The 26,731-nt window shown below is 42.6% G+C and overlaps 1 protein-coding gene across 6 annotated transcripts; it reads right to left on the bottom strand.

Annotated features, from left to right (window-relative positions):
• Window positions 1–3,664: 3,664 nt before the first annotated feature.
• On the bottom strand, window positions 3,665–26,708 carry MAP3K8 (mitogen-activated protein kinase kinase kinase 8). 6 transcript variants are annotated; one of them, XM_038529918.1, is made up of 9 exons: window positions 26,576–26,708; window positions 23,744–23,969; window positions 21,905–22,263; window positions 16,324–16,491; window positions 13,790–14,051; window positions 12,019–12,125; window positions 7,159–7,311; window positions 6,271–6,517; window positions 3,665–5,107 (listed from the first exon to the last, which is right to left on the bottom strand). In XM_038529918.1, the coding sequence occupies exons 3-9, from the start codon at window positions 22,238–22,240 to the stop codon at window positions 4,977–4,979; spliced, it is 1,404 nt and encodes a 467-aa protein (XP_038385846.1). In that variant the 5' UTR covers window positions 22,241–22,263; window positions 23,744–23,969; window positions 26,576–26,708; the 3' UTR covers window positions 3,665–4,976. The 6 variants fall into 6 exon arrangements, with proteins under 6 accessions (XP_038385846.1, XP_038385847.1, XP_038385844.1 ...); XM_038529919.1 differs by lacking the exon at window positions 26,576–26,708 and adding an exon at window positions 26,344–26,392; XM_038529916.1 differs by lacking the exon at window positions 26,576–26,708 and adding an exon at window positions 25,984–26,117.
• Window positions 26,709–26,731: the final 23 nt, after the last annotated feature.

Raw genomic sequence — 26,731 nt, 5'->3', positions numbered from 1 at the left:
AGTTGGGGGCAGGCTCAGGGCAGCTCCCCAAAGACTTGGAGCTGGCATGAGAGGATGCTGTGGTCCATGCTGTAGCTGATGCCTCACTGATCCACATTTCCACTAGGTTCCCCTTGTCCGCTCACCCGAATGAGCAGGTTCTCCTGAAACCAGCTCTTGCGTGCGGGGCAGCCAGATAACCAGCTTTGACCTCACTCTCATTGTTGATGCAACAGATGCCTCTGAATGGATTGAGTACCCAGAACTTTAACCCGACACTGAACATAAATGAAGCACATGCTCTGTTCCCTGATGGGACAGCTCAGAGGGGTCTCGTCTAACTCTGGTTTTGGAGGGAGACAAGACAGACTTCCCACATCTAGGTTAACCTTGGATAACATGGGAGGAGATTGCAGTCCGGGTGGAGGCACAAGCCAAGCTCCAGCCATCAAGGGGGCAGATGCTGCTCCTGGGCAGGGGGCCTTTGAGCAGCGGAGTAGGGAGCACGATTGTGGGCTGTGCCGTGCTCTCTCCCTCTTCACTCCATCCTGAACACCCTCCCAAGAGCCCAGCAAAAATGCTGGCGAGGCAGCATACAGATGAGTACAAAAGTGCTTTGTACGTAGCCACTTTGCATCTCTCCTCTCTGCCCCAAAGTGGGCTTTTGAAACCATGTTAGTGCAATCACAGTTTTCTTGTGCATTTGAGCATCTTTGTGCATTTGATCGTCGTTTATAAATGTAGCTCAGGGGCAGTAAGGTAAAACTGCAAGTAAATGCTTGGCCAAAGAAGTCTTTGTTGAGACAGTGAGGATGTACATCAAAACAAAGAGTCTTCTAACAATTGCAGCAGCGTGGAAGACACTTCCTTTCTGCAGGGACTGGATATGAAAGGGGCTGGGCCCTCTCTTACCTATGTTCCCTGAAGGGGCCAGCGTAGTTCTTTGCACAAAGTAGGTCCCCAATAAGGCTTCAGCTCTCCACTAGAGCTGGCCTGCACTCCACTAGATAGGTCTGCTCTCCCCCTGGGTGCATTCTCTCCTGGCTGCCCTTAAGGGATTGGACCTAGACCCATGGTATTAAGCAATCTTTACTTCCAATCATACAGCAGACCTACAAAAAGTTCCCCCAGGCCCTTTAGAAAACACTAGTGTTTTATTCAGGGTATATTAAGCTCAGAGACTGAGATTCATTGCCAATAATTTTGTTGACACAGGTTCATTACAGGAATTAGAATTCATAATAATAATATTTTACAAGCCAATAGCATATAAGATCATGCCTCCTAATTAAACCAATAAAGAAAAAAAAAAGCATACTCCAAACCAATGACAGATTAATTACACTATTATTCCAAGCAAAGAGGAGGTGGGAGAAATGAAGCCCAAATTCTGTTCAAAGGTGTGCCTTTCTACAAATTGGTTCTCAGCGGAGTGGTCAGTCCTTCTAACTAAAAGCTGGGTATCAGCTGCCAGCTTAGGTTCCTCACTCCTGGGGCATATAGCTGGCAGGCGATGGCATCGTCATTTGAAGGCAAGGTGGCTTGTTCCAAAGGCTGTTCCAGTGACTGTTCCACAGCTTGCACCACAGCCACTGAGGAAGAGGCTCGCCAAGGTAGGGATAGATGTCCCTTCTCTTCCTGAGATTCAGCACCACTAACCAAGAATACCCTGGCCATGGCCGGAGCCAAGTGTTTCAAGATCTTTGGAGAACTATTTAGATCAGCAAAGAGTGTCTTATCTCAACCGATCCCTCTCAAATTGCTGGTCAAATCTCTCGGTTTTGCAGTTTAAGAGTCCATTGAGTGAGGACACCACTGCCGTTACTATGGAGTCAATAACATAATGGTCCTTTCCACTCCAGGTGTGAGAGTTCAAGAACACAGTCCTAATATCCAATTTCAGAACCATTTCGTCAAAACAAGTTACTCAAAGCAAGTTCAAACCACAAACAACTTTGTCCATAATGAGCTTTCAAAACATGGATTTGAAATCACAGCAAGCCTGTACACAACTGGCTTTCTTAAGAAGTTACCCTACAGACATTTGCTATCAATTAAAGATTGATAGGCTCAGTCTGTCTTGTCATGGGCATGCACTAGGGAGGAACATGGGGGCTGACTTCAAGTCCCACGGCAGTGCCTAGCACCATGGCAAACCCCTGGTGGAAACGTAGCTCCCCCAGATGGTGCCTGTCTATCCACAGCCGGGCAAATCCCCACTAGGGCCAGCAAATTCCTGGCAGGCAGTCTTCATGATCTGTTTCAGGTTCTTCTACAGACCTCAAGGCACACGCAAGGTGGGGAGTGATAATCATGAGACATGGCTCCAGCATTTGCCATGTGACGACCGGCAGGTTTATCTGTATACCAACTTACCTAACAATGATCTCCAGGACCCGAGCTAGAAAGGTCCGTTCTGCCTTCCATGAAGCATTCCAATGCCCCACGAAATCAGAATCTTGTTGCCTGAAACCAGAATCTTCAAGGGGGCCAGAAGGAGGTTTCGGGGTGTGATTATTCCTTGCCAGCTACACTCAAGCCTGACAGCCACTGTTTGCCCAGGAAGCAAATGATGGATTCCCTCAGGACCAACTGAGGGCCTCTTCCTTCTCCTAAGCTCAGTCTGCTGGCCCATCCCAGGCTGCAACTCTTGGCTTCCCAGGCCAACAGCTCTGCAAGTGCTCCATGCACAGATTCCAGCCCTGAACTTGCCCTGCTAGCCTTCATGACCACTTTCTCAGTCACCACTGGCTCTGATCATCTTTTGGCAAACATCCCCAGATCTTTCCATGAAAGCTCCAGTTTGCTTAAAAGGCATTTTCTTTTTCCTCCAAATGGAATTTGTTAACTAAATAATCCACATTAACTGTTTTGGTTTTTCATGAAAATCATCAAAGGTTGTACACCTTGGCCCAGAGACAGGTCCAGGCATAAGCAGGCACAGAGCCATGGGGAGACAAGGCCCAGGCAAGTGAGGGGCCCTGAGGGTGAAGCTTCATTAGCTCAGTGGTGAAGCCACCTCTGCCCTTATTTGGAGAACTGATTCCCAGCAGGAGCACAGGCTTTCTCTGCAGCAAGATGATCTGCAATGGTCTATCACCCACAAGCAGCACGATATGAAAAAGTGAAGGGAGACTGGAGGCAGAGAGGCCTGGCTTCCATGACCAGCTCTCTTGACTTGCTCTGTGGTCTTAAGCATAAAGTTATCTAACCTCCCCATGGTTCAGTTCCCCCTCTAAAAAAAAAACCTGGAGATAATAGTCCATCTTTCATGTGCGTGCTATGAGGATTATAGGGATGGCTTTAGGTTTTACATAATACGCTTAAAAATGTGTCATACTGTTTGCTCAGTGAATGGTGATTCCGACTCCCATCCAACAGTTTCCATTAGAATTTGTGTACATGACTGAAATTTACCTTATACAAGGCAAGTTAGGTTTCTTTTAATTTTTCTTTTATTATTTGAGAGAGAGAGTGCACAAGATGGGGTGGGGGCCAGAGGGAGAGGGAGAGAGAGGATCTTAATCTGGCTCCATGCTGAGTGTCGTCTGATGAAGTACTTGATCTCTCATCCTATGAGATCATGACCTGAGTCAAAATCAGTGAAATCGATTGTCCAGACAACCGACTGAGCCACCCAGGCGCCTCCCAAGGCAAGTTAGGTATTAATTTGACAAACAACAGACACAGAGCAGGCAAGAATATATTCAAAGGTAGTATGAATGCATAAAAACAAGAGGCAAAATAGAATCACATTTCGCCTGAACCAATGGCTGACAATTCTTTCTCTGCCCCGATGTGCCGAAGAGGCACAATCCAGATGACAATGGCTTAACACTGCAGTAATAGAAGAGGAGCATATAAACAATTTGCAAAGCTCTTGGGTTTTTTTCCTTCCTCATAATACACATTCTCCTCTGACCTATATCTCAAACCCCATAACTCACTCCCCAGTCCCCATTGAGAATTATACTCTTTAAAAGAATTGAGGCAAAATACTGAGTTTATTCAGTTGATTTGGCCAATTATTCTGGATAAAAGTGTTTGTTTCATTTGCATGATGTAAAAAACATACCTTAAGGAGAAATACGCACATAATCACAAAGTTAAAAATATATGTCTATACAAGAAAGATTCCTGGAGGCATTTGATATAAAACATACATGGTATGCTACTTTAATATACAAATGCATAGGAGAAAGTAGAGTCAGAAGAGTTACAAAAGTAGTATCATTAAGAATTTAGAAACATTTCCATTTTTCTTAAAGGTCACATTCTCATCCTTTGGGATGTACAGAAATTATGTGGTTTACACAGTTTTATCCACATTCAAAACATCATGTTTTAAATGTTTTAGGCATAGCATATACAGTACAAAATGTTTCCATAGGAACATAACAGAACCTGTCACTAGTGGCCTGCTGTCAGATGGCTCCTAAATAATCAGCCATTTTTAAGACACTAGTTCAGCTTATTGCTGTAATATTCAAGTTGTTCTATTTACCCGAAATATAATGACGTTAATTTATACTACAATCTACCTACAGAGGCTCAAGAAGTTATATCATATTATATACACCAATATGTACAAAACAACTATACTGAGTTAAATGAAGTCCCCATACTTAAATCAGAACCAAGAATGCTAAGTTCAGGCTAATACATTATCCTCGTGATCGGTATTTTTAAAAATTTTGAGCAAAGTGCACAGTGAATGGAGTCAGTCACCAGAAATGATTCTTCTACGAACTCTCAGCTTCCTTGGAGTCACACCACCTGAGAAATGAGAACTTTTAGACCTGGCAGCTCCCAGGGCAGCTTCATGCATCAAACCTAGGGGAGCCACATGGAGTCACATTCCTGAGTCACGGGAGCCCATATCCCCAGCTAATGGATGGCACATTTCACTAGCCACAGCCCCAGGATAGAGTCAGCAGAACCAGCTTCCAGGAGCCCAACACCAAGTCTTAATCATCTAAAACATACGATGCCATCAATCAGCCATATTCTAGGGTTGGTGGACCTCGTACAAGGTTGAAATAGCCAGCCAGGGCCCCAAGGTCTATGTAGAGGGAACGCTGTCTCTTCAGCATCTCAGATTCCTCAGTACTTCCTGTGCATGATGAATCTGGAAAGGGAAACATTGAAAAAGAAAATTAAACAAATGACCAGGTGACATGCTCAATAATAAATATTTCTTCTGGGGCGAAAAAAACAACCAACCTTGACTCTAGTCAAACAGCATTCAAGCTATGGTTTTATTAAAAACCTACATACTTGGGCAGCCCGGGTGACTCAGCAGTTTAGCGCCGCCTTCAGCCCAGGGCCTGATCCTGGAGACCTGGGATCAAGACCCGCGTCGGGCTCCCTGCATGGAGCCTGCTTCTCCCTCTGCCTGTGTCTCTGCCTCTCTCTCTGTGTGTCTCTCATGAATAAATAAATAAAATCTTTAAAAAAAAAAAAAGACCTACAGACTTACAGCTGTAGATGATGGGCTAGTTTACGTCATATGGCCTACAAAAAAGGGTTCAAGAAAGAGTCAATGATGACAAGAAATTAGCTAGAAAGTGTGGCATATTTTCCAACACCCCAGATGGTTCTCTTTAAATATAGAAAAGTCAGACAAGAAGAGGAGGAAATGCAAATAAACATTCCAGGCTTGACATCTGGGTTTGGACCCAAATGGATTAAGAATGCTACAGATTTTAATCATAAAAATAGAAACCCTCTCCTTGCATATTCAATGTTCCTGGAATGTGTACTGACTTTTCTAAGTGGGAAAAATTCATAGCTGGCAAAGAGGTTTTAAGCAGAGGAAGACAAAAATGCAAGCTGACTTCAAACTCAGTGTTTTATCAGTACAGAGCAGTGCCCTGATGTCTCCAACTCAGGACTGGTGTGGTTTACTGTAACTGAAAGAAACAGAACCCTGTTCAGAACCAACAAGCAAAACTGCCAGGTTTGATTTTTTTGTTTTGTTTTGTTTTGTTTTTAAAGGCAAATGATACTCCCTGTTGCAAAAAAAAAGCAAGCCAGAGGCAATTTTTAAGGACCGTTGTTACCTACATTTGCTCTGAAACACGTTATGATTTCATGGTCAATTAGCCACATTTTTTTATTAAAAAAATAAATTAGCTTTTGCTAATTCTTGCTGAAATTTCTCAGACAACTTATGGCACTCAAGAAGTCACTGCATTTTCTTTCAAGTGCTTTCATGAATGACGTCAGAAGTTCGAGGTAGACAGGAAAAGAAGGGAAACAAGGGGCATTGCACCCAGCAGGTGTCCATACCCGCAATGTTCTCAGGAAGTTCCAGCTCCTTCCTACTCAGCAGCCTCTTCCGCTCAAAGAGGGCAGAGTCCAGACTCTGACAGCGTGGCTGATCCTCCCTGGGGGGATTTAGGGCATCATGTTTGAGTAGGTCCGCTGCCCTTGGGCGGTGATTGGGGTTCCTCTCCAAGGCGGCTTCTATCAGCAATCTCATGCCAGGACTGCAATCATCTGCAATATCTTCTAACGGAGGCGCTTGCTTGTGGATCTAGCAACAGATCAGCAGTCTTAGCACCAATGGTATAAAAGTACACCCTCCATAGTTAAAAGTGTTCTGGTGAACAAGACCTGGAAAGTCATTTGTTTCCCACTGCATGCCCTGCAGCAAATACAGTCATACCCGTAAGCAGATTTCCCTTTCATTTCTTAGGTACCCTGAGTTAAACCTATCCTTTGGGTTAATGATGTTCAAGGGTCACTGTGCTATAATGGAGAAGCATATGCTCTCTGATCTCTCAATGGTAAAATGGAATTTGCATGTTTCATTGAATGCCAGACTGGCTTGGGGATCTGTAATCTACTATTTCTTTTTCGAAAGTATTCAAAGAATATGTACAGCTTCTTTGGCTCAGAGACTTATGCTCCCCTGATTTCACTAAGTGGCATTTTATGAGTCACGAATAACAGAAGAGCATATAATTTGTGCCCAGCACACATTTAGTAAATTCCCACTACAAGAGCAATGCCTTCTTTGCAGGAATGGGACTTTCCTCCATGTGGGAAGAACTTTCAGCTTCATGAGTCACTAGTTCACATCATCCCACTTGGGTGTGTTACAAGAGGGACAGCAGCTCTCCTGAGCAAGTGGAACCCCCCCTGCACCCTCAGCCCTGGCCGACCTCCACTTACTATGTACAGGTAGGAGGGATAGGCTGAACGAGGGTAGCGCTTCACCCAAGGCGGGGTGCCCGTCTGCATATGGATGAGCGTGGCCCCCAGGCTGTAGATGTCTGCTTTGGTTGAATGGCCTCTGCACAGGATCACCTCTGGGCTCATATAAATCTAAAAAAGAAGCAGAAAAAAATCAGTCTGACTCTCCCCATTTGTCTGGGTGTCCATTTCCCTTAGCCAGTTCTGGAAGCTGGCTCATCGCCTTTACCACATTTATTGTACACTCCTGCCCTTTAGGAGAGCATGTGAATGCTGTGTTCCCTGAAGCTAGAGAGACACAGACACCCTTGGCGGGGGAGGGGCGGGGTGGCGGGGGGGGGGGGGGGGCGGTCAGGCAGACAGCTTTGGCCTAAGGCATCCCTGCAGCCTAAGGAAGAACACCGTTTTTCTACATACTAAACACACCTGGTAGCTGCAGGGCCTACAGCCGAGAACCCACCTGGCACATCCACTTATCCAGGTTCTGGAAGATATCAACTGAGGCTTAATTTTTCTATTAAAACACCGATTCCTTTTATATTTAAATGGACACTACAAATAAGCTTCCTCACTTCATGTTTGTCATTAAACTGCCAAACCTCTAATTATCTATAGTGATTAAAGGTGGCAGAGATCCTTTGGGTATTAACACTAATCACATGTGAGAAAAGCACTTACAGTGTAATGCTGTAATGTAAAGTGGTCCTCATCGGTCATTTTATACAAACTACTTCTTCTTTATAGCTACCATGTAGCCCAGGGACTAAATATTTAAACGCATGCCATTTTAACATTGCATAAGTTCTATTTGAGGGATCCCTGGGTGGCGCAGGGGTTTAGCGCCTGCCTTTGGCCCAGGGCGCGATCCTAGAGACCCGGGATCGAATCCCATGTTGGGCTCCCGGTGCATGGAGCCTGCTTCTCTCTCTGCCTATGTCTCTGCCTCTCTCTCTCTCTCACTGTGTGCCTATCATAAATAAATAAAATAAATTAAAAAAAATAAGTTCTATTTGGTTTCATGCTGGAAAAGCAGGGCTAGTATCAGAAATAGTTTCTCTTAGTCTTTGCTTGTAAACTTAAAAAAGAAAGAAAAGTAAGCAAAGGCCAGTGACCAATGATCCATATTGATGGCTGGTACAGACATACAGGAGTTAATATCTTAATTATCAATATTTAACATTAAGACATTTTTATGCTGTCCATCCTTTGAATATGAAAAAAGGGTAAATATTCCTGGAATATATTTCAGAGTCAATAAGTAAAAAAAACAAAAAAAAAACTGGCTTACAAAAACTGGGAAAATTTCCCAATTTCCCCATCCTAACCATACTCAACACCATTCTACAACACACTTCCTGGCTGGCTTGCTTTTTGTTCCCTTGCTCATTCTGTCTGTCTGTCTCACCAAACAGGCTAAACTGAGCTCCTTGTTCTCAAACATTTCCTGAAGTGAAGGCAGAGCATTTGGATCCCTATGACAGACTTTCTTACTAAATACTAAATATAATCAAAAAGTAAACAACAAATGCAGCAGGAAGGATTAGTTGTCAATAAAGGATGTTTATCTCCTCCCCCTTGCTTGCCCTCCTAAGCAAAGATCAGGCCAATTATTTACTGTTGGTGTAACCAACAGCAGTTCTGCACACAGGGCTCTGGAGGCTCTCAAACGAGTACACATTTGGGGATACAGCATCCTGTCCACCTGGTGACTTGGCTGCTGCCCCCCGTCCCCCCAGGCAGATGCCCTAGCATTCCAAGGCTTAGAGCTCCTGCTCCCTCGGGCTCAACAGGAGCCAGAGCAGCAGGGCATGGTGTTCGAGAAGGCTTCAGGTTGGCTCACTGCAAGCACAAAACAGGCCTGGTGGGAACCATGCAAGGCTCTCTGACACCTGCACAGCCTCAGGCATGGGCACTGGAGCAAAGGAACCTATATGACCAGGGGTCAAGGCCCTCATCTCTCAACACATTTATTAAAAAGATAAGATACTATGTAGGTGTGTGTGTTCACATGCACGTGGGCGTGCACATGTGACGGTTACATGTTTATTTAAATCAAGTAAGACCAAACACAGACTCAGAAGAAAATAAGAACTTTTACAAAAGAACCATGCTATAAAAGTAACTCTAGGGGTGCCTGGGTGGCTCAGACAGTTAAGCGTCTGACTCTTGATTTCAGCTCAGGTCATGATCTTGGGGTCCTGGGATCAAGCCCCATGTTAGGCTCCACACTGGGCATGGAATCTGCTTAAGATTCTCTCTCTCCTTCTCCCTCTGCCCCTTCATCCCCTACTAAGCTCACTCTCTCTCTCTAAAAAAAGCAAAAATAATTCTAATTGGCTATCTACATTCATTATTCTTTCTCTGTATCATATAATTGAAAACCAATAGATTAATATATGCCAGATCAATCCTGTGCTTCTATTTCATGGTTACAATGTAACGTTCTGAATATGAATGCTGGGAGAGAGATCAAACAGGGGAGTTTGATCCCTACATTGCAGGGATCAGAAATCATCTACAGAGATTCAGTAGCCAAGTGATCAAGATCTAATGGAAAGTAAATCGACATGGCTGACATTAACTAATGACATCTTATTGGCTCTTTAAATCGGAAGACTAAAAACAACCTGCTAAAAGCTTTCCATGGTGATTTCACAACCTTGCTCATTATCAAACATTGACTTGTGAGTACTGTACAGATAATAAATGCAGGCTGATTTGAAGAACGTTTGTAACTCTCAATATCGGTTTAGCACTTTATAAAAAGCAATTTACACTTGCTGAAAATAATCCAAATACTATTTAGGAGAAAACACTATGTTATTATCTCATACTCAAGCACAGACTCTCTGTTAGAGAATCCCAGGGAAGAAGTTTCCTTCTCCAGCCATTGCAAAATGTTCAATTTGATCATACTGCCGGGAAGAGAAGGTATTTTCTATCTTTAATACCATAAATAGTTTGTTTCTCAAACTGGCTCCAGGAAAAAGAATAGAATGTCACATATCTGAACTTCTGACTAATGCCAAAATATGCTGAGACATTTTCCAAAAAAAACATGTCATAAGCATTAAGTCTTATTAGATTTTGTGCTTCGCTGAAGTAGTCTTAAGATCTGACCACTAAAACATTCTTTTTAAGAAGTCTACGGTTTTTTCTTCTAAATATTATGCTACTCAGAGGCAACTATCAAGGACCCTTCCTCAAGTCTTTTTCAGAATAATGCAGCAAGACCAGCAATTTCTTCTGCTTCCCAGGAGACTTTCTTCCTTGAGAGACTTAAGAAAAAGCTAACACAATCTTGGTTTTTAAGTGGAAGATTGTTTGTTTGCTTGCTTTTGCACTGCCTTTGGGTTCGGTGCAATATATCCACCAGCTAGACTAAGGGTTGTCATTTGGCTGAACACTAAGACTGACTTGGTAATTTTTTTTTAAAGATTTTATTGATTTATCTGAGAGAGAGAGAGCACGCACAAACAGGTGGAGGGGCAGAAGGAGAAGCTGACTCCTAGCTGAGCAGGGAGCCGGACGCAGGGCTGGATCCCAGAACCTTAAGATCATGACCTGAACCGATTGTAGAGCTTAACCAACCGAGCCACCCAGGTGCCCCCTGACTGATAATCTTATGGCAAAGGCACAGCCAAGTGCCCTCTCTCCATTGGCTGGGGGCACTTAAAGCAGAGAGAAGGCATGGGGTTGGGGGGCTCTGATAGTTAAGCATGGGCCAGGGAGGTAGCTCTCATACCCATTTACCGTCCCCGTTGCATCCAACCACATGCCCATGATAATCTACTATGAACTAAACTCTTGCTTCGTTTAATAATACAGGTAAATTTAAAATAGGTCCTTTCACCAAGAGTGGGGGCTGCCAGAGTACTGCCAAGGGCACCGTCCTTGTTGGATGCAGCCAGGGCTCTATCCCTGATGCCCACAGGAGCCCGACTCAGAGCGGCGCTCAACAGGTGCTTGCTCCAGAATCCACACTATTCAGCCTAATCTTGTGCATGTTAAATTAAATATACTATTTGGAAGCCCATGAACACATTCCTCTGAATCTCATTTGCATTCAGAAAAGTTTTTGGTTTGGTTTGGTTTCTGCTTCTCAAATGAATTAAATATTATAGCTAGTTTGTATCTTCAAATACAATCTATTTGTGCTATAACAAATTTGAGGTTTATTATAGGCTACCTAGAATAAGGTTGGTCCTCAATATATATTAACGACCATGACAATTCTGACTATAATTGAACCAAAACAGTACTGCTTAGTGATACTAAGAATATATATATACACTAAAAATATATATATACATTAAGAATATATATATGTTATACTAAGAATACATACATTAGTTATATTAAAAAGTCAAATAGTAGTTGACAGAATTTAGATTCTGAAAAAAATTTGGTTTAAGTGTCAGATATGTCACTAGCTGAGTAACTCTGGGCACTTTAACTTCTTCAAGTTTATTTCCTTATTATAAGTAATAGTATTTGTCTACAAAACAGTATCTACCAATAATAGGGTTGTTATATGGATTAAATAATTCATTTAAAATGCTAAAATTACTACTTGGCACAGAGCAAGTGCTCACTAAATATGTTTCAATGATAATAACATTTGATGCAATGGTTTTCCTCTCCTTCTTTGTTCTTTCTGCAATAACACCAGAATATTTTTAATTTTTACTTTTAAAAAGATATTGACCGAGTGAATGGGTGACGGGCACTGGGGGTTATTCTGTATGTTAGTAAATTGAACACCAATAAAAAATAAATTAAAAAAAATAAAATAAAAAAATAAAAAGATATTGACCTTTCCTGTGAGAATAGAATTACCTCTGTTCCACGGAGGTCCTTAGGAAAATAGATATCCTCAGTCATTTGAACACTTAGGCCAAAATCCACCAAAACAGCTTTTGTAGACATGAAGACAATGTTGCTAGCTATAAAAAGAGGACATTTTTTTTAAGTATAAAATTGTCTGTGTACCCATAAATAAAATAAAAACAGCATCTAAAACAATGAATCCCGAATCAGAATAGATTGAAATGTGCTCCCTACCGAGATGACTGTATTATATTTAAAAGAGGAGGATCAATCTGGGTGAGAATTGAAGTGAAAATCACTTCAGATATGCCAAGAACACAGCCAATGTCAGTGTAAATGGTTGCACGTACTAATAATGCTCAAGATACAATGGCTACATCATGGAAACAACCTACAGGTCCATGATGGATGAGTGGATAAAGAAAATATGATGTGTATATGCATATGAAACAGAATAGGGATCCCTGGGTGGCGCAGCGGTTTAGCGCCTGCCTTTGGCCCAGGGCACGATCCTGGAGACCCGGGATCGAATCCCACGTCAGGCTCCCGGTGCATGGAGCCTGCTTCTCCCTCTGCCTGTGTCTCTGCCTCTCTCTCTCTCTCTGTGTGACTATCATAAATAAATAAAAATTAAAAAGAAATACTTTTGAAACAGAATATTATTCAGCCACAAAAAAGGATGAAATTCTGCCTTTTGAAAATGAATGAAACCTTGAAGATCTAAGTGAGATAACTGAGGTAAGTCGGACAGAGAAAGATGCATACTGTATGAATCTCACTAGTATGTGCAATCTAAAACAACTAAATTCATAGAAATAGAGAATAGACTGTGGCTGCCAGGGGCTGTGGGATGGGGGGAAATGGGTGAAGGTGGTCAAGCCGTACAAAATGCCAGTGGTAAGATGAACAAGTTTTGAGGATGTACTATAGCAGAGTGACTATAGTTAATAATGCTGTGTTAGATATTCGAAAGCTGCTGAAAGAGGAGATTTTAAAAGCACACACAATTCTAACTATGTGAGGTGATGGATATGTTAACTAATCTTATCGGAGTAATCTTTTTGCAATATACACATACAGCAAATCATATTATATACCTTAGACTTATACAATGTTATGTCAGTTATATCTCAATAAAGCTGGAAAAATATGATAATGCTCATGAGCTTGACTTTCAAATTCTAAGATATATGCATATTATCAAATCACTTTCCTAAAATTAAAAAGTAAAATACCCATGTTTTTAGAAGTAAAAATGTTGTTCGTTCAATTTAGTATTAAATATTAAGGATTGATAGTAGGTCTTTGTTGTGCATTTCCCAGCATCTCTTCCTCCTAAAAAGCCATCAGTGAAGGTTTGTTTATTGAATTATTTACTGAAATGGTGTTTAATTCTGAAATTAAAAAGCTATTTGTTTCTCAAAAACTATGTGACTCTGTGCATGTTTTAAAGTAAATTAGAAAAAAAAAAAGAAAAAAATAAAGTAAATTAGGATTTTTTAAAGCCTTATGAACAAGGACATGGCCAGTACTTAATAGATGTGTGGCCCTAATCCTCCACAATTGGATAATCATAATTCCTGATGACTTTGAAAGATTTAGCACTCCCATTTGGTGCTAAAACATGTTTCAGGAGCACAGGGGAGGAAGATGAAAAGTTATCCAGGAGAGTTGTCTTCCCTGCCACCAAGGAACTTTACAATGAAGAGGTAAACCCATTCACCTCCTCTGTCTAACTCATCTCTAAGCCAAAAAAGTTACATGTCCAATGGTAACTCACGTTTAATATCATGATGAATCACTTTCTTTGAGTGTAGAAAATCAAGTCCCTTGAGAACATGCTTTGTCACCCAAATAATTTCAAATTCTCTCATTGGTCCACAGCTCTCCAGTTTCTCTAGAACAGACCCTCCCTCTCCTGCTTCCATAAAGAGATGCACAGTTTCACCCCATAGCACTGCGCCATATAACTCAGCGATGTTCTCATGCCGGAAGCAAGCCTGGATTTCCACGTCGGATGGCTTAAATTGATCTACTGGGATCTAGAAAACAAAAATACAAATAGGATTCTAAACAACTCTGGGGGAATGAAAAATATATTTGATATAGGTCAACTCACAAACCAGAGAGCAAATAAATGCCCTCAAGGATATTGTGATCTACGTAAAATTAGGCTGCCATATTAAGATAATATTCAAATCAGCTTTTACATCATGTGAGCTTTAGGTAAACAATTCAAAATAAAAAAATAAGAACACAATATAAAATATTTTCATTTAGAATATAGCAATCCAACCAAAGAATTATTTATGACTGAATCAAAAAGAGAGATAATTTCCCATCTATTTTACATGACCTTTCTATGGCACCTAGATTTTAGGTTGTATTTTCAATATTTCCACTTGTCATGAAATAATAGAATATCTTTGGACCCACAGCTCATGCTCTAGCAATACGTTTAAAATAAACACTGGCTATCTTTTCTGGGGAAACTCAAAAGTCATTAATAAAGAAAGAAGTAGATTTTTCAGTGTAGATAGATATGGAATGTCTCCAAAATACAGTGTTATATGATGAAAGCAAGATGCAGAAGTGTGTAAATATATATATATATATATACACACTACACTCCCATTTGTAAAAATCACTTAAGCTACACATACACATGTCCATAGAAATTTTCCAGAAAGATGTATAAGAATTCATTAACAGTAGTTGCCTCACAGAAAGGGATCTCATTCTTCAACCTACATTCTTTTGAATCTGCTAGGGGTTGTTAATCATCTTACATGTTTTTCTCCTTAAGAAAGAAAATACAGCTTAAAAATTAAATATAAGTACTCTTAGGAAAACAAACCCACAAAGCTATTTTTTCATGCCTTTTGTGGTAAAACTATAAAAATAGGAAATTTTGGTTCTAAGATCTTTCTAAACTGTCACTAGCTTCTTTTAAGAGAACCGGAACATGTCCCTTCGAAATGCAAGCTTTTTCAAATGGCCCATTATGATATCTCCTTCTTTTCTTTTGTTAACAGATACTCTAGCAAATCCTTATGGAGGAATAAATGAGGCCAATGTATGGTTGATCTTTTAATTACAATAAGATAGAGTAAGGCCCATATTTAGCAAATCAAAAGTGAGTTTATTTTATTATACTTTTTAAAAACTTTCCAAGTGAAACAGATACATTAAAAGGTATAAAACTGGTTAAGTATCAAATTCCCTGAATTTTCAACCGAACACACCCATGTCACCACCATTTAGATCAAGAAGCAGACCTCTACCGATACCCCCAGAAACCCCTTCCTGACCTCTGCCAGTCACTGCCCCTCAAGGGCACCCACCACTATCCTGACTTCCAATGGCACGGATGTGTTTGGCCTATTTGGGGCCAGGTCCATAAGTGGAATCTCACAGAGTAAATCTTACTTAGTATCTGGCTGTTTTGGCTTACCATAAGGCTATAAGATTCATCTACATTATTGCAGTTATAAATCATCTGTTCTCCTCACTGTATAGTATCCCATTGTATAAATATACCACATTGCAACATCTGGAAAATTTCCAGTTTGGGACTATTGCAAACAGTGCTATGATGAACATTCTAGTACATAGCTTGTGGTGACCATGTGTACACACCTATTGGGTGTGTGCCTATCAGAGTGGAACTGCTGGGCCACAGGGTGTGTACACGTCCAGCTTAGGCAGACACTGCCAGACAGTCTTCCCGAGCAGGGGTGCCTTAGCAATAGCTACTTCATAAAAAGAGATGAGGCCTTTTCGATAATTGGTCTATTTACATTCAGTCCTTTAATCTGCAGGCTTGAGAAGCCTTGGAGCTTTCCCAGCTTCTGCTTCCCTGCCTGGCTCCCTCCCCAGTCAGTGGGATTAAAGGAGCAGCATGAAGATTTGCTCCTGGAGAATAGCTCCCCTCTACTCCACCCTATCACAAGATTTGCTCCTGTAGGATAGCTCCCCTCTATTCCACCCTATTACACCCTATCTCTTATACAAGTGTACAAGAGAGACAGTGTTATCCAAGCTGGTGCTAAGTATACTAGCAGTGTTTTCTTTTTTATCAAGGCAAAACAGATTAGAACCAACTATGCATTAGACAGACTTAGGGGCCATAGAGCCCCTGGTAGCAAGTAAATCCCACCTCCCCCCCGCCCCCCGCAAAAAAAGAAGGATGCATTTGGACAGGGCACCTTGCATAAGATTCAGTCAAATGGTAACAACCTTTGGGTAATGCAAACAAACAAGAGCCATAAGGCCAAACATAGGATGCAGGATGTCTGGTTATAAAGTACATACCAATTTACATGCCATTCTTTTCTTAGTCTTTATATCTTGTGCTAAGTACACTTTTCCAAAGGCCCCCCGAGGTATGAAATCAGAGCCAATATTCCTGTAAGTCAGCTTCCAAGGGATGAGAAGAACATCAGAGTCTATCTGATAGCGTCCATTCTGGGGAGTGATTACCTACAACAAAAACAAAAAGACAGGAGGTGAGAATTGCAGCAAACTCCTTTTCTAAGACACACCCTTTAGAAACTGGTTACTTTAGATCGAATTCCTCCACGCAGTGTTTGAAATTAATGTCACTGTTGTGTAATCTTAACAGTGTAGGGAGACTATATTTAGAGCTTCAGCAAGCTAGAGAAAGCATGTAACAGAAACACGTCCCTGGTCAGACCTGATCGAATTTCTACCTACCTACCAGTGAGTAATTAATTGTCAAACAAAAATTTAAAAATTATTTATCTAAGGGAGCATGACTACTGTGACCAAAAGGCTGAAAATAAGGATTGCATAAACTATGCCTGCAAGTTGACTTGTTTCCAATTAAAATGTGCTAACCTGTTAGTCCACATAGCTATTACTCACACATGACGCATACAGAGAGAGCGTGGAAATACACTGATGATCGTAGAGGATTCTGGAAAATAATGTGTTATGCCAAAGCTATGGGTTGACAGCGCTGCATAAATAAAGTAAAGGCAGAATTATTTCTCATCTACTTGCAACAGTTAATATTTACTGGGTGCATAAAAAGCACCAGGCATTGTGTTCAGTGCCAAGGAGGGCAACTATGAACAAGTGAGAGATGACCCTTAACCTCTGAGAGCTCCTGAACAGGTCAACATCAGAACAAGAGATTTCAAAACCAGTCAACTCAAAAATGAACAAAGATGTATCCTGATAGCAGGGTGGGTTACAAGGGCATGTGCTTTTGTCAAAACTCAACAGACTGGGCATTTAAGGTCTGTGTATTTTACTGCATATAAAGCAGATCTTAATTTCAAAAGAGTAAAAAAATTAAAAGGATGAATAATTATAATTATAAATATGAAAACCAATTAATAAGACAGTCCACCAGAGTTATGACCTGGAGCACATGACTAAAATATGTTGAAAATTGTTCTCTCTAAGAGTTAAGGATCTCAAAAAAAGGAGTTTTTCTTCAATGTCATTAGCAATATCCTGACTTCAGATTATGGATTCAGGAATTGTGAAACTGTCAAAGTGGCATTAAGTTATTTGAAGCGCAGAGGCTAAAAAGGGGAATGTGGACCACATGGGAAAAGAATGAACACCTGATTCATCTACAGATGCATGGGCCCCTCATAAGGCCACTGCCTGGGAATAGTTCTAATAGTCCCAGGGTTATTCATTCAGGCTTCATTACTGCTAATCTTAGCTGTACCCCACAAACAGATGCATGCACTATTAGTCAGGGAACGAAGTGGAGGACGACTCCAATACTTAGAGATGTGAAGTCACTAAATTTAAAATGAAGCATTTACTGAGCACTCCCCTGAGCCAGCTCCTGTGTAGAGCCCTAGCAGGAAAATGAATAAGCACTCACTACAGTCCATGGTCTTGCCTTGTTTAAAATATGACCTCCTTTCAAGAAGTGTGTCACCTCAAGTTACTGGAGGCCTCATTTAACAGTATGCTAAGAACGTGATAAATTTAGTCCCTTGCCACATTTAAACAGAACCCTACCACGGCACTCACTTGCTTACTGTCTCTTTCTTGTTATTAAATATTTAAATATTTACGTATCCCATGTCACTTAGGCTCCAGTTATCCACTTCAGTGTTTCATTCGCCTTTGTATAAGTTTTACTTTTGTCCAACTCAATTTGTGATAACCCAATGTGACCCAACAGATCACAACTAGTAATGGCAGCCCTATTTTGAGTGCTAATGATAAGGCAGGCACTATGCTAGCTCTCATCAAGATCTCCCGGCAATTCTGGGAGGTATAAGTACTATTTTTATCTCCACTTTGCAGGTGAGGAAGCTGGTTTCCAGAGGTCAAGTAACTCACTAGGCCATGACAGAGTCAGGATTTGAACTCAGATCTGTCTGACCCCAAAGCTATAGCTCCTGTGTGCCTTCTCTCTTCCAGAAGACTGTCATGATCAAGCCATGATCAAAAGCCTGTTACTAAAAGCCTACATTTACAAGTCACTGAGCACCTCAGCCTTCGCCTCTTTAGATGGAATGCAGCGAGTTCCTTCATCTCTGTTCTACAACCTCCCATGTTCTGGGGACCCTCCTCTGAGGGCAAGTTCTCCTTTGATGATAGGCCCTGAAATGTGTGATATGCAAGCACACACCAGTCAGCAGTTCTGCAAAGTCCCCAGTTCTTCCTCTGGCCCAGACCTTTCCTCTTTGGGTCTGTGATGTTTTTTGCTTTCCTCTTCTTCTTCTTCTTCTTCTTCTTCTTTTAGGGGCTCCTTCAAATAATTTGATGGAACTCTATGTTGCTCTTGTCTCCCAATTCTTCAGCTTACCAAAGCCACCATCAAGTGTAGACCTTATCAGCATGCTTTTAATTTCCTTATCCAGATGCTGGTCTGGTCACACAACAAATGAACTGCCACGCTCAAGTTTGGGGCTATAAGGCAGGCGCTGACCCAGGCTTGTGTTCAGAGAGTGCAGCCCAGGTGAGGATGAAAGTTACCAGTCCAGTAAGTGACAAGTAGCAGACACAAGAAGAAGTGTTTGTGACAGAAGCGTGATGTGGGGAAAATGCAAGTCTTAAAATACTGGAAAGACTGTCGTAAGGAAGGACACCAACAATTGTTTACAACTACAGCTACCACAACAGCTTACATTCTTTCAACACTCACTATGCGTAAATAGGTCACGTGCATTCATTATTTGTCCCACACGACAGCCACTAAGAGTTAAGTGCTATGATGCGACCCATTTTACAAATGAGTACACTGAGCCATGGAGGAGAGACTAGCTCAAAAGCTACACAGTTGATCCATCTCAGAGCTGAAATACACACCCAGGTACTTTAATTCATGGGCCTGCATCCTTACACTAGTCAACATCCATACCTTTTTTTTTTTTTTTTTTCATCCATACCTTTTTTATGGCTAAAGAGTAGGCTAAGGAGAATCAGAGATGGATTTTAGTGCTATACAAGGAAGGTCTTTCCTACAATCAGAATTGGCTAAATATTTCAGCTTAGGCATCATCCTTTTAGAAGCTGACATTCTCTCTCCCCTCGTGGCTATGTGAGGTGTCCTGTCTGAGCATCCCCACAGCAATCAGGGTGTAGTTGTACTGGGAAGAAACATACCACATTATAATTGCCTGTTTCCTCATCTCTAGCATTCACCAGGCAGTGAGCTACAGGGAGCACAGACTCTTCCACGCTGGATCTGTAGCACCTGGAAAAGTGCCCGACACACTGTCCAAATCTGACCTATGTCTAGCAAATGAATGGATGAATACTTGACTGAAGGTATCTGGTCTGTATGCAGATACACTTTATAGATCAAATTTACCTTGGAACCAGTCTGTTAGATAATTAGCAATTGTTTTTTAAAGCAGAGAAACAGATAGCAACCAATGAAGCCCAGAATGGAAAAGTTTTGACAGGCTATTAGGGGAAGGGCCACAGGGAGACAAAGGTCTTGAACACAGGATGGTTCCAAGGAGAGCACCATGTGAGGATGAATGGGAGCCAAAAGCAAACTATGCCTCCTTCATCATCTTGTCTCTGACTGCCAAAGATCAAGCATGGTAAGTCATGATTCTGGGCCACTGTTTATAAAGCTCGGACCTGGCACAGGTTACTAGCAGGCATAGGATGTATCTGATTCTTAAGCTTAGTGACAGAAAAGTCAACCACAACCCCGAGAGTCAGGGACCCCTGGCTGGATTGGCCCAGGGAGGCATGGTCTACACTCCTGCAGATTTTGAGGTTCTCCTATTATTCCCCTCTGGTTTTAAATCTTGGTTTAATATTCTTGATCATTTTTAAACGAAAAATCTTTTTAAAGTTTTAAAGATCCCTGCTTTTAGGATATGTCCTGTTCTTAAATTTTCTCCTGAATATTCATTTGTTTCCTTACAGAGCACAAACTCCATGGCAGGGACAGACAACATTTTACTCCTATCCTTGACTGATAATATTTCCACTTCCCTGTAATGTCTTTGTTTCTCTCCTTTTCTGAATTGGCTTTTTCCCCCCACTCCAAACCTTTTGGAAGTTATTTCTCTGTATTTCTTATAATTTTCCTGAATTCTCTTCTGTACATTCCCTATGAAGTTCTACAGCCCATCTCTCATCAGTCTGATGGGTCAGGGGAAATATATGCAAGTTTCTACATATTTACAAGCAAAAATATTTTTGTTAACCTGCATGTGTTCCTTTAAAATACTCATTTTAACAAAATACATATATGAAAAAGGAAACAAAAAAAGAAAGAAAAATACATAAATAATTATTTCTCATTATAGGACATTTTTAACCAGAATTCTCCAGCTATATTTTACTTTAGAAAATCAGGTAGTGCTCCCAGTTCAATATTACTTCTACATATGAGAAAAAATAATATTCTCAAGGTTAAGTACTTAGTCAACTATTAAACACAGTTACTCAGACCAAAGCAATTCACACCACTATGCAAAACGTAGTCTTGCTCCAAATTGAGCTAGAGCTGAACACAACTGGCTTCTAACAAAACAATTCGCCACATAGCTGACCTAAATTACTGTGTTGTTTTCAACTGAACCAATGTAGTATGCAGGGAAAAAAATTAAGTACTTTGTCCAGACTCTAATCATTCAACACTGACCCTCCCCCTACATTAGCCATTTTGCCACATAGATGCACCAAGGAAAAGGGATCACTTTCCTCAATATGTACACTTTGCAAGTTACTACCTACTCCTTTGCAAACTGTCCTTTTTAAAGAATTAGATGACCTTTACCCAGCACCTACATTCACCTCTGACACACGGAGAGAAACCCCAGGCACACCCAAACACATCATCTGATCAACGATTTTGACAACGTGTTGTCACAATATTTTAGATTATTTGCATGCTTGGTATGGCTAAGGAAAAATCTCATTTGTCATTCATACTCTGCCAATTAAAGAGAGTGAATCCATGGATAGCTATTTACTGCCTGCAAACTACATTTCTGCAAAAACTGAAGTTAGCCAGTATTAATATTGTGACATTCCAAGACATGACAAGAGAGGAACAACAACAACAAAAAAAAATCCAGCTTTCAAAAATATTAGAGAGGAAGTATTTATTCCCCTCTCAGATGAAGAATTCTTTTTCTTCTGCTTACTTGGTGAGTGAGATTTTTAATAAATTGTTAAGTTAAAAGACATTCTTCTTACCTATTTGTATGACTGCTACTGACATAAGGAAAAGATTCTTTAAGTGGGACTTTGAATGAAGACCTTTTTGGCATCTTTAACATAGAGGTGATTCTAACAGGTATCACATTTTTAAAAGTCACTGGCTGCCAGTCTAAGCCAAGTTTAACTGCCCCTCTGCATTAAATGAAGCTGCACGAGTAAAGCTGAACACAGCCCTCAACTGCTCAGGAAAAAAAAAAAAACATACCATATTTAATAAAATCCCAGATTCCTGTGGTCGGTGTCCATAAAAACGCTTTGCCGTGTTGGATATATGGTTTGCAAAGGCAAGCAAATCCTCCACGGTTCCGTATCTGACCGATGACAACCAAGGCACCTCTTGGCCACTGAGCAGCAGAGATTCTGAATGCTCCTCATTTTGATTATTGTCTTGACACATGGTCATTAGACTGGGTTCATAAACTGCTGGCTCTTCACTTGTGTAAAGATTTTCCATAATGTCTATTACATCGGACACGTTCAAGTGTTTAATTAAGAAATCAATTTCTTCCTTATTGTCACTTCCAGTGCTCATGTACTCCATCACTGTGATGCTTTCTAGAGAGTCTGCAAGGGAAAAGACAAGCACTTAGTTACTGTATTTGTATTTGCATTTGAGACCAAGGAGAAACTGATATCAAAGGGACTGGGGACAGGCCCCCCTATGCCTTAGTTTATAAAATGAAGGTTCTGTGTCAACAGTGTATGTAAATTCAAGTTGACAGACAGTGAAGAAAGGGACCTTAGATAACCTCTTAGCCCAACAGTATACTTTGCAGAAGGGAAATCTGAGATCTAGAGAGCTTACTCCTTACTCACTCACTCACTGATCTGGAGGCATCAGCTATAGCCACTGAAAACAAACTTTCACTAAACGTAAACACAAATAGGAGCAACGCAGAAACCTGAGAAGCAGAGGCTCCTGGCCCTTAACACCTTCTGACCCCACTGCTTCCTCCCCCCCCTCCTCCAGGGGGCAACCCTCCCCGCCCAGACCTCTGTGGCTTCCGTGCCTTAGGTGACTTTAAAGAAAAAGAACTATTTTATCCAATTCAGGAGATCCCTTGGCAAAGAAAATTCAGGCCCTGGAACCTAAAGCCTGTAAAATGGATTCTAATCTATGCAAACAGATGATGAGAGAGAGAGGTCAAGTTTCAGGAATAATTCTGATGCAAATGAACGAAACAGCTCATTTAGACTGGGGACCACAAGCCTCAAATCTGCCCGCTGGAAACCTATGAGAAATGGGAAGATTCTTTTAGCCTGTGAATCAGCTGTCTCCTCTTGAGACCTGAATTCTTTAATGGTACAAACATGTATCTCAATGGCCCAAGAAAGCTAATCTAATATTTAGATCAATCACCCTCTAGAAGTTGTGGTATTACAAGGAGGCCAGGAAAGCTGAACATATCCTACAAGACACAGGTAGGGCCAGAGCTAAGTACAGTAGCCAATACTGTTACTTTAGTTCTTATATGCAAATCAGATGATTCATCTTGGGAGCTGTAAATGAGAAAAAGAAGGTAAACCCAGGGTAAAAGACGATGCTGTTTCCTGTGACTTTAGAACAACTCCTTCCAGAGGATTAAAGATAAAAGGATTTGGGACATCTAAGAAAATTCAAAGACATGAATGTCTGCTTAAACTATTGTGCTCCCAAAAGCCTCTCTGGAAGATGTTTCTGATTCCTGAAAGCACAAACCTTTAACACATTCAATATTCAATGCTCAGTGCTAAAAGCCACAGGCCTCCCTCGAAACTGGAGCTCAGGAACAAAGCTCCAGGAAATGTTCCACCTGCAACTCAGGACTCCACCACCCTACCTTGGGCCTTGAGTGAATTTCATTTGAGAAAAGACCCAGGCAATCTAATGACACTATTCACTTACTTGATGGCCATTTTCTGATGTCCAAGTTGTATCTGCAGAAAGCACGCTATCTTGCATCCCAGGCCCTCCTTCACTGCCTACATGATCCTGGGTAGGCACCTTACCCACTCTGCACCTCTGCTTCCCCTAGATGTGAAATGGAAGTACAAGAGCACCTACCGCATAGGGGGGTTGTGAGGTTTAAAGAATTTCAGGTACGTAAGGTGTCTGGTGCATAGTCAAAAGGCTCTGCCACATGCAGTTGATGGTATGTGCACAAAAGAGAGCAGTACTGAGTCACACTCCTGGCTCTGCAGATACTGCTTAGGCCTCTTCTCTTATCTGCAAATGGGCTGTGGCTACTTGTTCCCTGGGCTTCTTCACAGTAAAGCTTTAAAGGCTGTATCTAGAATAAAAGACAAAGAAAATAAAGGCCAAAATCTCTGAGATGTTCTGAAAGCTGCTAATCACAGTTACATCTAGAGAGCACAGGAAGCTCCCCTCAGAGATCTCCTGCATCTTTGAGGGAACCTACAATTCAGGCTCCTGGAGTCTTGAGTTAGGAAAGGAATTTCTTAGGTTAACAGAGGAGCATTCACCTCTGATTTCGTTGGCCCATTCAGTTGCAGTTTCTGCTTATAGAATTTACTGAGAAAGGGAAGTTAAAACAAAAAACACCAGCCTCGGAGGACCCCACTGGCTGAAAAGTTCCAAGGCTCCTGGACTTAGCTAATGGCTGACTGGAGAGAAAATAAAGTTCTCAGTAGTAACATGACTCAAGAAAGAAAGAAAGAAAGAAAGAAAGAAAGAAAGAAAAAAAAGTCCACACAGTTTACAAGTCGGTCAACTGAATCCAGAGAGGAAAGATATGCCTTGATTTTAAAATTCTGCAGAAAGTCTGGAGCATTTATATGGGAAGCCTAAGAGGTCTGAACACATACACCCCTAAGTTGTGTGTTGAGGGAGAGAGGAAGGAAGAGAGGAGGGGGGGGGGGAGGAGGGGAGGGGCAAAGAAGGAAAGGGAGGGAAAAAGAGGGAAAGGGAGGAGAAAAGAGGGGAGTGGAGAGGAGGGTGCCAGGGGAGGTGGAGGAGTATATGACAGGATGCCAGGGATAATTCCTTAGCAACAGCAGGGCTCCTGTCACACAAATCAGTGCACCCCAGCAACCCAGATGACCAGGCAGCCTGCTAAATGTCCCTGCAGAAAGCCTCAGCACTTCCAGCCTTAACTGAGTAGACAATATGCTAGTGATTTCTGATTTATACCGATCAGTACCCATCTAGAAAAACTGGGGACCGTGAAGGTATTCTACTTTACCAACAGACTCTTCCCTCCTAGTTTACAATGAAAATCCTCATCAAATCCCCACCTGTCAATGGAGTCAGACAACTACAACCATCTTAGAAATGGGCAGAGATTGTTAAAATTATTTGCTTCGAATTATTTCAGAAATCAACAATAAGACCAAGAGGCAACCCTATTCCTAAGGATTAATGTTACACTCTTGGCTACTTCCATTTACATAAACAAAAGTGGAGAAATTCCTAGCAAGTGTGAACAAAAAAAAGGCCAAGATTATAGATATAAACCTCTGCCTAACAAAGGATAATTATACCTCCTGTTGCTTCTCACTTAAAAGATTTTTCTGCCAAAACAGTACATTGTCCGCTCGGGGCATATCTCTTATTACATTTTTTTTCTCCAAAAGCCCCAGAATTACACATTCTAGCTGTATAGGAACACAGTCACTCTGCTTCAAAACTTCTAGACACCTCAACCATCCAATTTTCCTTATAAGAAAAAGTCCCCAGGGGCCAGCTAGCTGCCAGAAGTCCTGCATACAAACCTCGACCCCTCAGAGAGCTGGGGGCGTCTGCTGGATTCAGATTACAGTCCACTCGGCAAATACAGGAGACACAGGCCACAGATACCTAATGCAACTACAGTGGGGTTTCTTTCCCTGTTTTCATTAGGAACAGTTCTTTATTCCGTGCCAAAACGTCTTTCCACAAGTGAAATAGCCATTTCTCAAAGACAGCTCCTGCCTTCCCGGCTAACTTTTGGGGCAATCCCTGTGCACGCCGTTCTTTCTAAGCGTCGTCCCCCGCCCAGATCTAGAATTTCAGAGTCCCGATATCGTATTACCACCGAGAAACATCCGTGAAATAACCTTTTCCCCCTGACATTCTTTCCTAGGCTGAAAGCCCAGCCCTCGCGTTCTGCTATAACGACCCCTTGGCGGCAGAATAGCGCCCGGGTTACATAAGCACGAAATTAAGTTTCATCTCTTCGAAAGGTTCTCGGCTCCGCCAGCCGCCACCCTCACTCCCCTCCTATTAATCTTTAAAGCAAAGACGCCGACCAGGGCTTGTGAGCCGGCAAAGCCCCCACGATTTGGGTGGGCGGCGGCGGGACTCACCGGCGTCCGCGGAGACAGTGCCACGGCCCGGGCGGTGTGCGCGGCGGGTGGCGGTCACGGCGGGTCTCCGGGTGCCCGCGCACTGCCCGGCCCGGCACTGCTCGCGCGCTAGGGATCCGGGAAGGAGGAGGAAGGGGGAGGAGCCGGAGCCTGCACCCCGTGAGACCCTTGCGCAAGGTGCTTTCCAGCTGTGCCGGCTGCGCCCGCGACGCGCGCCAGGCGCCGAAGCTCAGCAGCGCGGGCGGCGGGCGCGCCCCCACCTCCCAGGGCCTGGGGGTTCGCCCCCCGGCCGGGGACCGCCGGGCACCCCGGAGGGCTGCGACCACAAAGACGCCCCGAAGCCCGGGAACGGAGGGTTACCTGGCGGGCGCAGCGCTGCAGCCGCGGCCCCCCGACGGCCGGACGCGCCGCTGGGGGCCGGCCCCCCGGAGCCTGGCGCGCGGGGACGGCGAGGTCCGGCGGCTGCAGAGGCTGCAGCCGGGGCCACCGATCCCGGAGCGTGGCGCGTCGTCGCGACCCGAGCGCCCCAGTGAGCACCCGGCCTGCAGCCCGGACCTTCCGCCCAGGCCGCCCTCGTCCGCCCCTGACTCACGGCGTCTGAGCCGCTCGAGGGGCGGCGCAGCGGACGCCAGCCGCCGCCTCCCCGCCTTTTCCATTTCCCCTTTCACTCCGTAAACAGAAAGAGACTGCCGCGTTGCGGGGAAGCAGGAGCCCCCGCTCTGGGAAATTCCGTCCCCTCCGCCCCCCC

Source organism: Canis lupus, chromosome 2 (genome assembly GCF_011100685.1).
Source record: "Canis lupus familiaris isolate Mischka breed German Shepherd chromosome 2, alternate assembly UU_Cfam_GSD_1.0, whole genome shotgun sequence".
Taxonomy (NCBI): domain Eukaryota; kingdom Metazoa; phylum Chordata; class Mammalia; order Carnivora; family Canidae; genus Canis; species Canis lupus.
This window is presented reverse-complemented; position numbering and strand designations above follow the sequence as displayed.

What these genes read in the sequence shown, in the direction of transcription:
- MAP3K8 (XM_038529918.1), bottom strand. Translation starts at nt 22,240, where the DNA reads ATGGAGTACATGAGCACTGGAAGTGACAATAAGGAAGAAATTGATTTC. An exon ending in GATTCATCATGATATTAAAC is followed by an intron (nt 12,126 to 13,789) that starts GTGAGTTACCAT and finishes CTCTTTTTATAG; the next exon opens with CTAGCAACATTGTCTTCATG. An exon ending in ATCCCTCCTACCTGTACATA is followed by an intron (nt 6,518 to 7,158) that starts GTAAGTGGAGGT and finishes ATCTGTTGCTAG; the next exon opens with ATCCACAAGCAAGCGCCTCC.